Below are 17,711 nucleotides of genomic sequence, written 5' to 3' on the forward strand. Positions count from 1 at the left end.
AAATTGCTAATAATAAACTTAGTTTAAATATTCCTTTGATAATGAAAAATAAAACAAGGAAGTGCCACACTGCTAGGGCTTATGAGTTTCACCTCCATGGCTACATAGACATAGTTCAGGTTAATGAATAAGGAAAACAATTAAGTCCCTGGAAGTCAGGCTATCTCAAATTCTTTCAATCTTAATGTTGAAATATGCATTCACAGGTTTTGGTGTGCATCATAGCTTCAACCAAGCCTGAACATAACTGCAGGTTGAATTAGATGATTTGATAACTGCTTTGAGATGAAATGTCCCAGAAAACACACAGGAGTCAGCTAATGTGTGTTTTGATCTTCTTCAATATCAAGAATCAAAAGCACTTAATGTTGCCAGAAAGAAGCATCAAGAGCTAGGAGCTTACATGGCTTCCCTTCTGTCTAATCCACAGTATCTTAATGTAATGATGTTGGCAATGAAATCCACACAAAACATAGGAACCTGTTCAGTACACAACTTTCTTATCAGCTTCAGCTACCATTTACTTCTTAGGGACTGGTGCATCTACAGTGCTGCCTACTGGTTTGGAGAATCTACTGTCATAAGTTTGTCTATGGAATCATGCACAGTGCCCAAACTATGGCTATAGACAACTTGTTTATCCACCAACTGTGGAAAATATCATTAATTCATGGAGGTTGTAGCTACTCCTCAACCTATGAGAATTTAAAGAGAATGGTTTTCAGATGACTTAGAATTTCCTGAGATTTCCAATTGAGCTAATATATATCACCAACTCTTAGAATTACAGATTCATTGAAAAATAGGGAAAGGTTTATTCTTATGTTTATTTTATCAAATGTAGCATGCCAAATGGATGCTTTAGATTCTCCATAGGTAAAAATTGATACTCTTAATAGAGACTAAAAAAAAATAGTGGATGTCATGGGATATGACATTGCAGGGGTCCTCTAAAGGATTGTTTAAGCAGGAAGGGGAAGCAGCTTATTCGAACATCTAAGCAGCCATAAGTCTGTTTTTGAGAAAGCACATGGGACAGTCCCCATCCTCCCATACTCTAAGACATGTCTGCTAGTTCTAAGCAGCCTCAACAGTTCTTCATTGTCTCTGTTTGTCTTGAAAACAGGGATAATTGTGTCTGTGCTCATACTGAAGTTTCCTTCCCATGTCTTTGCAAAGTAATATATGGCAGGTTGTTCAGATTTTAACTATTGGCTCTTGGAGATATCTCTGTTAATATTGACTCCAATTAGAAGCTGTTTCTCCAAAAGTCAATACTATGATACCAGTCTATTCTAATCCTGTGGGTCTTGACTTGTCTGATTGGATGTATATCCATTTCTTCATTCTTGCAAATCTCATATTTGAGTCTTGCTTATGTATTCCTGACCTTTGGGTATGAATATGTGAGATATAGTTTTTTCATGGCAATGGAGAGGCAGGAGTCAACTGAAGGCTGTAAGGAAGGGCTCCCTAATCACAATCCAGTAATAATCACTGTGGTTAGCGTTGTAATAAATAATATATATATATATATATATATATATATATATCCTGTGCCTCTTTGTCTGTGATTCTATGAGAATTTCAGAAATGTTGTTCAGGCTTCATGCCTCCTCTTCCTTTTGTCTCGAATTTCCCTAATGTGAGATAGAATTATATAAAGATATCACAGAAACAAATGTCACTGCTGTTGACTGAATTAGGGGAACTGTACCATGAGACCACTTACTCTGCTGAGTGTTACTATGTGGGTGAGGCTCTGTGTTACAAGATCAACACTTGGGTTGCATGTCATTCCTATGACATTTTTAGGAGGAGATCACAGAACACAGACCCAGGTAGGGTTATCTGAACACAAAATATTCCCTGCTTTGAGGATGAAATCATGAGCTTGGTTAGGTCTGAGCTCCCCCTGCTGGCCCAGAGCTCCTCTGCAGGGAGGTTTTTGTCTGGGCTCATGCTGAAGTCCCCTCACTGTGTCTCCTGCACAGTAATATGTGGCTGTGTCCTCAGTGGTCACAGAGTTCAGCTGCAGGAAGAACTGGTTCTTGGATGTTTCTCTGGTGATGGAGATGGGGCTCCTCATGGATTGGTTGTAGACAGCATCTCCACTGTGTATGGTACCATCCACTCTAGCTTCTTCCCTCTGGACTGCCTAATCCAGATCCAGTAATAACCACTGGTGATGGAGTAACCAGTGACAGAGCAAGTGAGGGACAGCGACTGTGAGGGCTTCACCAGGCCAGGTCCTGACTCCTGAAGCTGGATCTGGGACAGGACACCTGCGGACAGGAAGAGTCAATTTTTTCAATCACATGTTGTCACATCCCCTCATGGACACATGTATGAAATGGTCACACTCACCAGGAAGGGCTGTCACCAGGTACAGAAGAACCAACAATCTCATCTTCTGGGCTACACCCTCTATTCTCAGAGGTCAGCCTCCTGTGAAAGAGATGTGAGCTCCCACAGCCCAGGAGGTGGTTTGACTTAGATCTATAAGATGCATTTGCATGTGGGGAGTCAGCCTTGTCTTTATAAATGAGAAGGGTGGATACCACTCCATTTCCTTTTACAATATGGTCATCATTGTTTCTGACTTCCTACACTGTGAGTCTGGAATAGAGAGCATGGGGACTACAGGGATCCCAGGAAACACATCTTGTCAGGACCTCACCTCCCAGCCCAACCTCCCACCCAATACTTCTTCCATGCTTATGTTTCGTAGATAGAGGCAAGAGGAGCTAAATGGGCACTTGAAAAACTGAGAGGCTCTGAAAAACTTGGCTTTTAATATTTTCTTTTCTGGAATTCTCCATATGTGTTTCTTTTTAGTTTTCTTCTTTAAATCCCTTTCTTTTTTCTATTTGTTTGCTCTCTACAGTGATGAAGAAATGTCATGGAATTGAATGGTCAGTCCTTATATAAGAAGAAGAAAATTGTCCTAACTTGAACCATCTTAATCAAGACAGTACTTGATTCTAGCTAGAACATCAATCACAAAGAGAATATAAAAGTCATCCAAATTAGAAAATTGAAACCCATTTACCATTCCAGAAGGCATGAATACACACACACACACACACACACACACACACACACACAGTCAAGAGTACAGAAGGTATTATAATGATTAAACAAATTGAGAAAGATGGTGGTATACACCATAGCTATCCCCTATAAATTAGACACATTAAATGAATCAAAAAGGAAAAATAAAGATGTACAAGCATACCCTATGCTTCCCAAAATCTCACTCCCAAATTCCTAGCCTTCTGTTCCCTATTAGCTGTACACACACACACACACACACACACACACACACACACACACACACGGAAATACAAAATACAACCTGCTCAGATTTTTCCATATTGGAGATATATATGATTCCAGGGATAAATACTTCACATTGGAAGTTTGAAATTAATTCACACAGCATAAATATGACATGAGTCCATATACACATATGCATGTAACTCAGTCACAAGAATATAAAAATCAATTAAAAATTAAAAATACTTGATAGGCATTTATCTAAACAATACTAATCTGTGTTCATAGATGTGTAAAGAATTTCCAGATTTAATTATTACTAATTCACAAATTATATGCACATGAGAATGCCCATCACATAACTTAGTATAACTTGTCAGAAACAAGAGATAACTAGGGCTGATGCTCAGATCAGGGCATTTCATTGGTTTGTCTGTAGACGAGTGTGGTGAGACTGGTGTGCACTCTTCACCAAACAAAACACAGCTTCACCATAAGTTCTCCCAGTCAACCAATAGGCTACACACGAGAGACAGGAACGTGTGTTGATGAGAGGTCTACACCAACATCTGCATCTATTGCAGGATCATTCCCAGGAGTCAAGATAAGAAAAGGACTTCACTATGAAGCTGAGAGTGGTTTGTGGGGTGTGGGAATTTAGGAGTTAATGGGATGATTGGCTGATCACTATCATCAAAATATGTCATCGATTCAAAAAATGATTGAAGATACAATAAAATGATTCATAAGAAATTATTCACAGTATTTGAGGAATAAGTCATTGACAAAGAAAGGATGGCAGAGAGAATCAGTGAGAATACTGTGATGTGACCTTGAGATGAGGAAAACTCTGTCCTGTGTGTGAAACTGAATGGACCTGAGTGAGTGACAGCAAGTGAGATAGTCCAGGGTCATGAAGACAAACACTGCCTGACCTGAGACACATGGAGAACGAAAAGGTGGAAATCCTGGCATGAACAGCATTGTTCTGATTCCCAGAGGCTGAGGTGAGAAGGGGAGGTGACAGAGGAAGGGAACAAAGTCAGAAAACACAGGAATTCACATTCCACAATTGTATAGATATATATATTCAATATTTGAAATAGAAAGAATGATAGGAGATATTAAGTTAATTGCTCAGTCTTCTGTTTCCACACCAAACTCATATATTAAATATAAGGCAATGTTATTGATATAGAAAATTGTGATTTGACAGACTATGACTTTTGAAAACCAAATTTAGAAACTGGAGATAGTGTGCAAACTCATTGTTGATGTCTACTCTTCTCATAAATGTACAAGAATAGGACACAAGAATATAATTACTGAGTTCAATGTATTTGTGTTTACACACATGCTTTTCTTGTTTTTAAATTCAAATTAATCTAAATTTTTACCTTCACACCTAATTTCTCACAGATTTTTTCACCACCTCCCTGTGTACCCAGTTATATGTGTTTCCTTTCACTTATAAAACAGAAAGAAAAAGTCACATATACAGAAAAATTCAGTGAAGTCCTTGTTTTCTTCTCCTAATACTCCTGTGAAGTGTGGTTGATGTAACCTGTGTCTCTCTGCTGTGGAAAATGACTTCCTCCCAGCAGTTGTCAATAGTGAATGGCTTCTTTGCTAAGGATGGGACTTAGTACCCACTACCCCTGATCTGCTTGGGTTTTGTCTGTCTTGTATGAACAGAGTCCTTAATTTGTCTCCAAAGTAAAAACCTGGAGTCAGATATACAGGAAAATTCTGAGAGATCAGAGAGAATGAGCAAACCAAAGCCACCTTTACCTCATTAGCTTCCCACCAGAAATGAAAGTTTCATGTCTTCCTGCTTATATCCTCACTCTGTCCAGCCATCTCACTTCCTGTCTCTCCATACAGACCTCCAGACCTCCATGGTTAGTTAGTGACAAGCTCCTTCATTTGATCTTCAGCTTTATTTGTACAATCAAGAAATCACCACAAGCTTGAGCTTCTCTAAATCTTGTTCACAATCTCTGTGAGTTCACATGTGCATCTGTTATATTGTGTCCTAAAGATGGTTTCCTTGATGCTGCCCATAACTTGTGGTTCCTGCAATCATTCCACCCACTCTTCTTCATAGGTTCCTGAGCACTGAGGGGAGGCTTGTGACAAAGACATCCATTTAGGAATGAGCATGCCAAAGGCTCTCCCTCTCTAGAGGTCGTCATGTTGTGGATTTAATATTGCTCTTCTTAAACACAGCAAGTGTGTGAAACAGAACATTGGGTCAGTGAATTGTTCTCTGCTGTGAACTGCAGAGCCTTTCCTGTCCCTGAGATATGACCTCATCATAAAATAGCACCTTCAGTTTTTATTAAGTAGATTCTTGTGGAATTCTTAGTACACAATATGGAACATCACATCTGGTGTAAAACCACTTCCCATGGAGAGGACGAGGTCTGCCCAACCTTCCAGACTCAGCCAGAGGAATCTGTCATTTCCTTCTCTTCCTGACAAAACTGCTGTCATCTTCTCCAACCTCTGTGTTCCTTGTATGTTACTAATTGCCAATCCTGCATTCCTTTCAGTGACTGCGGCTGTGGTTGTTTTAATTAGGAAGTCTGCCAATGGCTTATTTGTTGAATACTTGGTCCTCTCATAAGGCACTCTTTGGGAAGTACTAGTAGGTGTGGTATGGTTGAAGAATGTGAGTCAATGGGGGAAGAATTAGACGTTCTATAATCTCATGGCATTTTCAGTGTTCAACTCTGCTGCCTGCTTGTGGATCAAGCTATGAGCCATCAACTGCAGCTCCAGCCACTAAGCCTTTGGTTTGTAAATTGTGGACTCTAATGTTGAGAACCATAACCTCAAGTAAGTTCTTTCTTTCTTTATAAAAATCCTTGGTCATAGGTGGTCATGTTTTGTTTTTTTTTTCTTGCAGTTATAGAAAAGTTACTAAGAGAGAGTTTCGTGCACCGTGAGGGGAACTCCTCAGAGAACACAGCAGGAATTTCTGGCTCTTAGAGAAATGAGCTGGCTCTGTCAATGCTGAGGTGTCACCCTCATACATTTAGGGGACCCTGTTACATTTAGATAAAATGGCAAATGTGTGTGAGAGATTTTCTAGGTGAGTAGATCTCACTTCTCAAGAACATTAGCATTGATCAGATGCAGATGTTCGATACCTTCCTGTTTTGTAATCCCATATTCAGGTCCTTTAGAAGACAATAAACCATGCTTGAAATGCCGTCTCCATACAGACTCTAAACTGACTTTACTGAAGGACCAGGTTATAAAAATCCCATGTTGAGCAGAAATAACATTCATTGAGTAATAAACTGAATTATCAGGAAGCACAGCTGGATCACGTATGAACCTGATGTGCGCCATTGTCAGGAAGAGGAGAGGTTTGGGCCTTGGTAGGGATTATGCACCGATATTTAGGCCCCAGCTTCCTCTTGATTGTCCCTTCAATATAAGAGATACTCTAAAAAAGAAATCTGACCAAGTATTTGCTTAAATATGATTTTTAAAAAAGAGGAATGAACACCCATGAACTTCCTCCTATGATTTCAGTGATGTAGGTGGAGATGTTTTTACACTCATACCTGACACTTTTTTCATCTGAGACTCAGTCACCTTTCTTAAATAACAGCAGAAACACAGGAGATATATTGAGGACACCGGTAACCCACATCACAATATTTACAGAGACTTTATGGGAACTGAAAGATGAAAGGAATCTAAGCTGTTGATAAGAGTGCACAGTTTTGCTTTTGTAGTCTCCAGGAATGGATGTGTGTTCCGTGTGTGCTGTGCGCCCCCTGGTGGCCGTGAGCGGCCTCACAGTGAGGTTTATGTCTGGGTTCACACTGAGATCACTCACTGTGTCTCTAGCACAGTAATAAGTGGCGGTGTCCTCAGACTTCACACTGTTCATTTGCAGGTACAGAGTGTTCTTGGAATTGTCTCTGGAGATGGTGAACCGGCCCTTCACGGATGGTGCATACCTTGTGGTACTGCCATCATAATTAATATCTCCAACCCACTCCAGCCCCTTCCCTGGAGCCTGGCGGACCCAGTTCATGTAGTGATCACTGAAGGTGAATCCAGAGGCTGCACAGGAGAGTTTCAGGGACCCCCAGGCTTCACCAGGCCACCCCCAGACTCCACCAGCTTCACTTCACACTGAACACCTGAAAACACACAAAAAATCCTGGTCAAGAAATCATCACACATGTCCATTGTCCCTCAGATTAATGTCCACTCACACAGTCAGCATCTGCTGCTCTCCATAAATTACCTTTTAAAAGAGCAACAAGGAAAATCCAGCTCAGCCCCAACTCCATGCTGATTCCTGAGTTAGGACTTTGCATCCACAGCTGAGCTCCTCTGCCTAAGCTGCAAGTTCAGGGCTGGGCTGCTTTTCATGAGCAGAGAGAGGGCCCATTTGCATGTCTTCCTGCTTTATAGCAAGCTCTGTCGTGGCGCCTGGAGGTGTCAGGTCCTGGATTATTTGTGAATGTGCTGGAGGAATCATATCATGATGTTAATGCTGGGGAAGATGATATTAAATTACATCATTTTCAATCATCTCATTTTATCCCTTTAACAAACAAAAGACTCATTTTGATGTTAATCTCAACTCAATTCTCCATGTCTGTGATTACAAACCTCAGTGAGGTTGCTTTGTCATTCTCATTTCTCTAGGAGTTGGCACTGCTGTGTGGACCTCATCCTTGATGAACATAAACTCCCTGCAGAGCTATAGCTTTGTGAGCTGCAGCTTCCTGAGGTTGGGAACTCCCTTTCTGTATGGGGGTCATGTGACATGCCTGAATTCCAGTGTTCAGATAATCACATGCATGAGCTTTTCCAGACAGGGTGTATTTCTTGTTTTATCATCTAATTCAGTTTTCCTTTGCTGCACGTTTACCTATTGGTGCCTAGGAATGGGGAGTGACTGGGAAGCTGAACTTCAAGGAGAGCTGAGCTTTGACTTCTGTGTGTCTGCAGGTGGCCCTGTCAGAGGAGCAGCAGGGGACAATTGAGGGTCAGGTGTCAGCCCACCAGGAAGTGAATCCCTGTTGGGTGAATCCCTGCTGGGCAAAAACTGAGACCACAGACTCCAGAATGTCTTTTATTTCCATTGTTCCTTTACTTGTTTGCCGCTGCCATCTTTCTCTGGACTCTTATGTGGTGTGAATGGGTGTGTGGAGATCCCCAGTAACTGTGTTGTAGTGTGTGTATCTTGTGGAAGCACCCTGTTCTATTGGGCATTTTTACCTGTGGATTAGTATAAAGATGATTTATTTTAAGGTGTGCTGTCCTACTGATAATAATAGAGTTAGTTTAAATAGAGTTTTGATGCTTAAAAATAAATACTGGAAGTGTCGCACAGTAGGGTCTCTGAGTTTTACCTCTACAGTTGCTTAGACTGACGTTCAGGTAAATGTTGAAAGACACATTCACAGGTTTTGGTGTGTATCATAGCTGCAACCAATCCTGGAAAGAACTTCTGGTTGGATTAGATGATTTGATAATAGCTTTGAGATGAAAAGTCCCATAAAATAATCTGAAGTTCACAAGGACACATAGTTGTGTTACATATTCTTTTGGGTAGGATCACAGATACAAAGCAGCCCCATTATTATTAACTAACATGCTTTTATGCTAAGGATTGGTTGATGATTAAAGATGATGGCTAATATCTTGTACCAATTTCTGTCCCCAATCTCCTGATATAAAAAACCTGTTAACAAGTGGGTATGAAATTTAGAGATTTAAACTAGAGCTGTTGTTTTCCATATATAAAAGTTTAGGTTTATGATTGCTTTGAGATTTCTTAGAAGATTGCCTTCCAAGATTAAGAATATAATGATTGGTCCTTTCTTTGTAGCCACAAAATGCAGCCTGCCAGTAAAAGAACTGCTTGAAAAGAATACCTTTCTTGCTTTCACTGTTAATCTCCAAGAACTTGCTTGGGTATGGGTGTTCATGGGTTCCATCTACAACTTCTTTTTCACCTGAAATGTGTAAAATGTTTAATCATGTAAGGGATATGGGAAATATGCTCTTCTTTTTTACTTATATTCACTGCAATCATTCCTTGAAAAAATGAATGTAACCACAATGTAATTTTTATATTGCTTGAAAGATTTGGCTGGGGCCTGAAGGTTTAAGGGAAAAATAAGGATCAGGAGGAGGAAAACATCAACAGAGCAAGAAGGGACATTCTGAATAGAGATGACAAAAGAGAATATAGAAGTCAGAAGAAAGAATACAGAAAAAGAATGAAGAAGGAAACTATGAAAACAGTGTCTATGAATTTTTCCTTAATTTCTCAGATAAGAAATGTCATAGTACCCTGACTCCACGGATTGATTCTGTTTGAGCCTTGTGATGCTGGAGTCTGGTCCCCCAGACAAGAAACAAGTCCTCCAAGTGACCTGCACAGCCTCCCAGAAGGATGGGCTCACTTCCGTCACACATCCACTTGTCTTTTGTTTCTCAGTCTCGCTCATGCCCTATCCCAGGCAGTTGTAGGCCCTAATTTTACCAGGTGTACTTATGTCAGGTTTTCCTTTTCTAGATGCTATAGAAGTAAACATACAAGATGAATATCTGTTTGATTTCTCAGTCAATATATTTAATTATAATTAAAGACACTCGATTGCTTTGTGTGCAGCCTTCACTGTTTGATTGTTGACTGACATGCTGACAGGTCAATTGAACCTGTGGCTCTTATATCTGTTAATTTACTAATTCAAATTTGAATGGGCTCCAGGTCCAGAACTATAGATGACCCAGCTGAGTTCTGGGATGTCATGGGAGAACAGTGGTGGTCTCAGTGTTTAGCAACAAGAGTCAAGCAGACCAGAATGATGTCAGCTCATAGAATTCTGCACATGATATATACTCAAGATAGACAATGGCATTGGGAAACTTTGGTTTAGTAAAAACAGAGCTGGGCAGATCTGAACCTGTTGTGCACAGTCTCCAGGGAGTGGAGGAGAGAGGAGGTTCCAGACCTGCTACAATTTGTGGTCTAAAAATCTTGGCTCTTCTTTCATCCTGGTTTTCCCATAAACACAAATCCATGAGCATTATAATCAAGAAATCTAACCAAGGCTCTTCCTAGAATATGAAAAGTCCCAGGAGTGTCCACAAATTTCCTCATCATGTGACTTCAGTGACTGTGTCAGGGTCCTTTTGGTTCTCATAGATGCCAGGTTTCATTTTGTTCATGGGGGAGTTTGCCTTATATATTTAAATATTGTACAAGAAAAATACAATGTTTCAAAGATGTCAGATAATCCAGGTAAACTTGTTAGAAAAAGAAATGTAATCTAGACACCACAGAAGATCATGTCTGCATAGTCTACTGCATTGAACTTTGTTCTGTATGTGCTAGGCACTCCCTGGTGGCCTTGAGCGGCCTCACAGTGAGGTTTATGTCTGGGTTCACACTGAGATCCCCTCAATGTGTATCTAACACAGTAATAAGTGGCGGTGTCCTCAGACTTCACACTGTTCATTTGCAGCTACAGAATGCTCTTTGCATTGTCTCTGGAGATGCTGACTTGATCCTGCAAAGATACTGCATGCTTTGTGGTACTGCCATGTCCATTAATTTTTGCAATTCACTCAAGCCCCTTGCCTGGAGATTGGCAGACCCAACCCATTCAGTAGCTACTGAAGGTGAATCAGGAGGCTACACAGGAGAGTCTCAGAGATCCCCCAGCCAGCACCAGGCCACCGCCTGACTCCACAAGCTGCACCTCACACTCAGCACTTGCAGACACAGAGATCCTGTCAACTGTCAAACAAGTCAGTATTTATACCATACATGTCCACAAAAATACTCAGTGCCTATTCTTCTCCATAAATTACCTTTTAACAAACCAATAATGAAAACAGAATTCAGCCTCAAATCGATGGTGTGGGTGTTGTTCAGTGCTGATCACTAAATGTGAAGACCTGGGAATCCAGGGATGAGCTCCTTTGTCGGAGCTTCAGGATCAGTGCTGGGATGGTTTTCATGAGAAGAGAGAGGCCCTAATTTCAGAACTTCCTGCTATATAACAAGTTCCCTATCTGGAGCTTAGAGTTTGGCAATAAATGCAATGGTTGGAAAATTTTGTATCATAATGCATTATGTTTCCTTGGTACATACTAACTATCATCTATTTCATTTTATACATGCAAAGTAAAGATTCCCTTTCATGTTAATTTCAACACTAATCTCAATGTAAAGATCAATGAATAATGAAGTATACATTAAATTAATGTAATGAAAGTGGGCTCAGGACACCACGGGGAAAATTTTAACATGCACAAGGACCCAAGTTTTATCCTCATAATAGAATACATACATATGTACATATAATAAATATACATATTACATAAACATAAGAATAAAAGGCTATTCTTTGAGAAACCCTAAACCAACACAAACTGCTTTTACTTATATGCCACTTGTTTGTGTTTGGGGTGTTTTAGTTAACATCTTTGACATTTGTACCATTATTTTTCTTCAAAGTGAATATAGGTTCCTTGTCTGTGGTTACCACAGGAAGGAGAGGAGTCTGTTACCTGGTTTTTAGTGCCATGGTTTTATGTCTTCCCATCTCTACAATAGCCCTGAGGATGTAGGACTTTCTTGGTGGCTGTGGGATCTGTCTCAAGAGGACCCTTCTGTAAGTCACCCCTGTATTAGAAAGGAGAGTTCGGAAGTAATCATTAAAATGATTAATTAATTCAGCTATTAGAGAAACATTGTTATGGCTAAGAGTTCTTATGGACTATGACATGATTGTTTCTGTGGCATTTTCAGGAAAGTGGCTTCATTTGAATCAACAAATACAGTGAGCTGATTACCTGAAATCACTTTTGCTTTGAGTCTTTTGATGACCAAATCATTTTTAACAGGTTTCAGTTATTTAGCATGGTTATTATATGTGGGTAAGCAAAAGGAAGAAACTCTAGATGGAAGCAGTGACCTCCTTTGCTGATCAGTCTTTGCATCTGTTCCACAGACCCATCACAAAGCAAGTCTCAACAGCAACACGAAAATTAAAATAACTCCCTGTGATCTATAAGACCACCGAGAATTCACTTTGGATATCAACAAGTGCAGAAGAAACAGAAGGCTACAAACTCATGGAAACTAAACAACTTCCTCCTGAGTGATAACTGGGTCAAGTTATAAACAAAGAAAAAAATGAGAAACCTCCAAGCATTCAATGACAATGAAGGCACAACAAATCCAAACATTGGGGCACTATGAAAGGAGTGATAGAGGAAAGTTTATAGCACTACTTGCTGAATAAAGACATTAGACACTTCCCACACAACAGACTTTACTGACCACCATAGCGTGTGAATGGGACTGACCTAGGGTCTCTGCATATGTTTGCCATATGTTCTTCTTCTGGGACTCCTGAAAGTGGGAGCAGGGGCTGTCTGCGAATCTCCTGCTGACATTTGTGACCGTTCTCCTCATACTAAGTTGTATCACCAACTGTCACGCCATGTTTTGTTTGTATCCATGGGAGGCATCCCCTCCACTGAAGAGAAATGGAGGAGTGGATGGAGAGTCAGGGGAAAAGGGGCAAAGTTTTTGAGGTGTGTAAAGAGGTGAAACAGCAGTTTGATAAATTAAAAAATAATAAAAATAAATGAATATGAATTTTTATAAGTCCATATTGAAATAAGGATCCTGAAACATAAGTTATCATATATCTGTAGAAGATATAGAATCCATATGGCACAATAAATCATAGCAGGGATACTGTAAGTAATCAAAAGTGGACTATGGAGTAAGAGAAACATAAATCATCACTCTGTTGGAGTGTGATAACATCGCACGTCAATACCAACAGGTGCAAGTCAGTTAAAAGACTATAAGAAAGGAAACCACAGAGGACACAGAGTCCCCTCCACACCAACCTCATCACTATACCGTGGATTCTTGCCTTCACTGTGCCCCCTGCTCTCTCTGATCTCGCTTGCAGGTTGGTTTTTCATTGCTTACACTGAAGCTGCACTGTCTGTCTTGATCAGGAACACATCCCTGACTTCAGTGCTCACAGAGCTCAGCTGTAGGGATAAATGGCTTTGTTTACTGGGAGATGCTGACTGTACGTCTCAGAGATGGATTTCATGTTGTGTCAATGTTACTGTCAATGTCCCTCTCAAAGCCATGCTCCTCAAATGTGTCAGGGGGATCCAGCTCTAGCAGTGCCCAATATAATAAAATGACAACAGTATAGAGCAGAGACTTTGCTGCCTTCCTCAGGCTATACCTGGGGCAGAGCTCCTGAGGTCAGAGAAACACAGTAAGTCTTCAGATCAGCTGTAGCCCCTGTATCCATGTAAGACATATTCAGATACAGGAGTCAAGGGAACAAGGAGGTAGCACCTTGGGACTCACAGATTAGTTAACAACTCTAAAAAATATATTACAACGAGAAGGAAGAAGAAACCAAGCAAATTTACACTGTAAGTCACTCTATTTTTGAACTCCAGTTGGGGGAGGAAAGGACAGTACTTTCCAAATGTTCCTCATCAATAGAAGAACATGTCCTTAGACAACTCTCTCTCTCTCTCTCTCTCTCTCTCTCTCTCTCTCTCTCTCTCTCTCCCATTCCCTCTCTTCCCCCTGTCTCTGTATCTCTCTGTGTGTCTCTGTCTCTCTGTGTATCTGTCTCTGTCTCTGTCTGTCTCTCTCTCTCCCATTCTCTCTCTTCCCCGTCTCTGTATCTCTCTGTGTGTCTCTGTCTCTCTGTATCTCTCTCTCTCTCTGTCTGTCTCTGTCTCTGTCTCTTTCTTGAACTCTGTCCCATTCCTGGTCCATTGTCCTCATTTTTGTGGACAGCATATGTGTTAATAAAGCTTTCAAAGACTGGAATGCTTTCATACGTGAAGGATGGATTTGGAAGGTGCTCCCAGGAATGAGTAAAGCCAATATAACCATATACAATTTGGTTTGCATGTCGTTATAAATGTCTGAGCTGCAGCTACACATATTAAAACAAGAAAAGAGGATACAGAGAGTCAGCTGACACCTGTCTGTTTTCCTCTAACTTCAATATCATGAATCAGATGCACCCAATGTTGCAGGGGAGAGGCAGCAGGAACCAGTGTATTTCATATCTTCTATCTACACCACAGTCTCTGAATGTAATGGTGTTGGCAATGAAATGTGCAGAGGATGTAGGAATTCCGCCAGTGCACAACGTTCTTATCAGCTTCTGCTACCATTTATTTCTTAGGGACTGGTGGATCTACAGTGCTGCCTGCTGATTTGGAGAATCTAGTATTATAATTTTCTCTATGAACTCACACACTATGGCTTTTCCTTCTGTCTTCATTGTCTATGGTTCTGTTGAGTAGGTATTACAAAGATGAATAGTGAGCTGTTCCTCATTTGTTTTCCAGATTCCTGAAACCTAGGCTGTTCTATGGTGTTGTTGGATCTAGCTGTAGCAATGACCACTAATGATGAACTGAGTTAATAGACAGTACAGCTGATAGACAGTGTCTACAAGTACTCTACCAGGGCAAAATTCACACACTCTGTAGAACAAAGGTGGCCAAAAGGTATCCAATGGCCTCTGAGAGATGATGTTGTATCAGTAAAGATCCATGTTCTATAAAGCCTTGAGACTGTGGGGCAGGTGACTGACACTGGGATCAACTAAATACGGGACCAGAGAATACTGCCTGATCTCAGAACCAACCACAATGAATATGTACTTACATTGACTGGATTAATGATTTTTGTGAAAGTAATGTAATAATACTTTTGAACAACTTATAGGAATTATAATTAGGTGGTGGTCCATTTTGATACACACCTCACATTTTAAGAGAGTGGAACTAGATTACACGGCAAGAGTTTATTATAAGTCTCATTCATATATTGATTTATTAAAACCTGTACCAGAAAAGTTCCCAGGTTCAGATTGTCCAGAGATACTTTAACCTTAATGCATAATCACACTTTTCACTTTTATTGTATGATTAATAAAGAAACCAAAGAATAGAGGTTGTCACTGGTGAAGGGAATATCACAGTGTGGTGTACAGTAGGGCATGCTAAGTCAGCATCACCTCATGCACAGTTGTGATTTTGAGAATTTGCAAGGACTCTGTGAAGTAACAGACAAAGGGACACTCAGAATGGTTATTTTAAGCAAGGCTCCAGGTTCATCTTCTCTGACATCTCAGACCCAGGGCAGCTTCCTGCTCCTCCAGGGTTTCTGACACACTCAGGATGTGTTTTGTTTTCACTGTGTCTCTCTCACAGTAATAGACCGCAGAGTCCTCAGATGTCAGGCTGCTGAGTTCCATGTAGGCTGTGCTGGAGGATGTGTCTGCAGTCAGTGTGGCCTTAAACTTCTGTCCATAGCCAATAATATCAAAAGCAGGAAAAATATTTCCAACCCACTCCAGGCCCTGTCCAGGCTTCTGCTTCACCCAGCTCATATAGTTGCTGGTGAAGGTGTAGCCTGAAGCCTTGCAGGACAGCTTCACTGAGGACCCAGGCTTCACCAGCGCAGCCCCAGACTGCTGCAGCTGGACCTGGGAGTGGACACCTGTGGAGAGAAAGTCAGAGTAGATATCAATGCCACCTGAGTGCATGACCTCTCCTCACTTCTGGAACTTGTAGACCCTTACCCGTAGCTGCTGTCACCAGGAAGAGAATGATCCAGCTCCATCCCATGGTGAGGACCTGTGTGCTCAGTGACAGTGGACAGGACACTGATCATATGGAGTTGGTGGTGTGGACACCCCTGTATTTACCACCATGAACTCACATGATTTGCATATTCATGAGCAGGGTGCTTCTTAGATAAGGACCTAGTCCAGCTGTATTTGTGCATGGGAACACCACATGCCAACAACAGCAGATGCAGGTCAGCTTGTAGACTCAAGACAGGAAACCACAGAGGATACAGAGCCCCCTCCACACCAACCTCAGCTCTCTACTGTGTATTGTTGACTCCATAGCGCCCCCTGCTGGTGCTGCTCTTCCCTGCAGGTTGATTTCTCTTGGCTTACACTGAAGTTGTACTGTGTACCATGAACAGTAACCCTCCCTGCATCTTCAGTGCTCACAGAGCCCAGCTGCAGGGAGCAATGGCTGCTGTTTATCTGGAGAGGCTGACTGCAGCTGTAAATGACTGATTTTAAGCTTTTCAGAAACTGAACATTTTCATGGCAGGTGGATGATTTTGGAATCTGCTCACCAAATGGAACAATCCAATAGCACTTTGTAGGAATGTGTGTGCATGCGTCTTTAAATGTGTGAAGTATAACTACAATATTAAAACAAAAATGCATACTTCATGAATTCAGGTTACTCTTGCATATTTCCTTTTATTATCAGGCCACCAACCAAATGCACCTAATGTTGCAGGATAGAAGGAGGTGGGAACAGTGTGGTTTATGTCTCCTCACCTATCACTGGTCAGGATTGATATGATATCTTGAGGTCTGTCAGTTCACCTCTTCTCATTATAGAGGAACACTTGTCCCTACAATTCAGGGTGCTGGATGGTTTTGTCTTGACATTTCACAACATCTGTCTAGAGCTGCTTTTCATACTCCAGTCCATGGGACGCTGATGGCTAGCATAGGTTGCAATGGACAAGAGTGCATGCCTACTTAAGTAATATGGAGGCATCATCCTCTTTCAATTCACAAAATTCTGGGACCTTTGAGAATATAAATAGATACTATTAGCTTAACTCCTTAATTAATTTAATGGTAGGATTAAAATATGTGCAGGTCAGGTGCAAAGATTATGAAGGTGAACAAGAGTTTTCCTTGGATATAGCACACATTAATTTCTAGCTTTTTCCCCTTCTCCCTCTTTCATTCCAGAACCTATGTGGACAGAGCTCTTCTACCCCAGTGAGAATCCAGTCCCCACATCTATGTTCATTAAAGTGAACCACAATTCAAGGGCTCAGTGGTCACCTGAAACTCCCCATGGTCAACCATATTTGAATGCTGACGAGCTGCATTCACCATCTTGGCCCCATGAGACACTGGACCAGAGCTGTGGAGGCTGCTGTCCATTCCACACCAGTGATCAGCAGGAATGTGCTCACCTCTGATGTCAGCTGGGAACACCTGGGACACTTCTCCCAAATTGTTGCTCAGGGTCCTGAAGCTCAAACACACATAACCTTTACTGATATTGATTCCTCATTATGGATTTTACTCAACAAAGAACATCTCCAGTGTCACAGCATGGAGATCTCAGATGTCATCTACACCATGGTCCCTGAATGTACTGAGACTGGCAATGAAATCCACAGAGCCTGTTGAAATCTCCTCAATGTACAACATCATTACCTGTTTCTGTCGCCCTTTACTTCTTAGAGATTGATGGATCCACAGCGCCCCCTGCTGGTTCTCAGAAATGGATTGTATGAGTTCTCATTCACA

The 17,711-nt window shown here is 41.1% G+C and overlaps 2 gene segments (V, D, J or C); both read right to left on the minus strand.

The window, feature by feature from the left end:
- Positions 1–5,380: 5,380 nt before the first annotated feature.
- LOC103162449 lies at positions 5,381–7,598 on the minus strand. The segment is given in 3 exon segments: positions 5,381–5,452; positions 7,136–7,445; positions 7,553–7,598. Coding segments are annotated over 3 exon segments (428 nt in total).
- A 5,813-nt stretch (positions 7,599–13,411) lies between these two features.
- On the minus strand, positions 13,412–15,978 carry LOC113839009. The segment is given in 3 exon segments: positions 13,412–13,570; positions 15,546–15,850; positions 15,933–15,978. Coding segments are annotated over 3 exon segments (510 nt in total).
- Positions 15,979–17,711: the final 1,733 nt, after the last annotated feature.

Source organism: Cricetulus griseus, chromosome 5, assembly GCF_003668045.3.
Source record: "Cricetulus griseus strain 17A/GY chromosome 5, alternate assembly CriGri-PICRH-1.0, whole genome shotgun sequence".
NCBI lineage: Eukaryota > Metazoa > Chordata > Mammalia > Rodentia > Cricetidae > Cricetulus > Cricetulus griseus.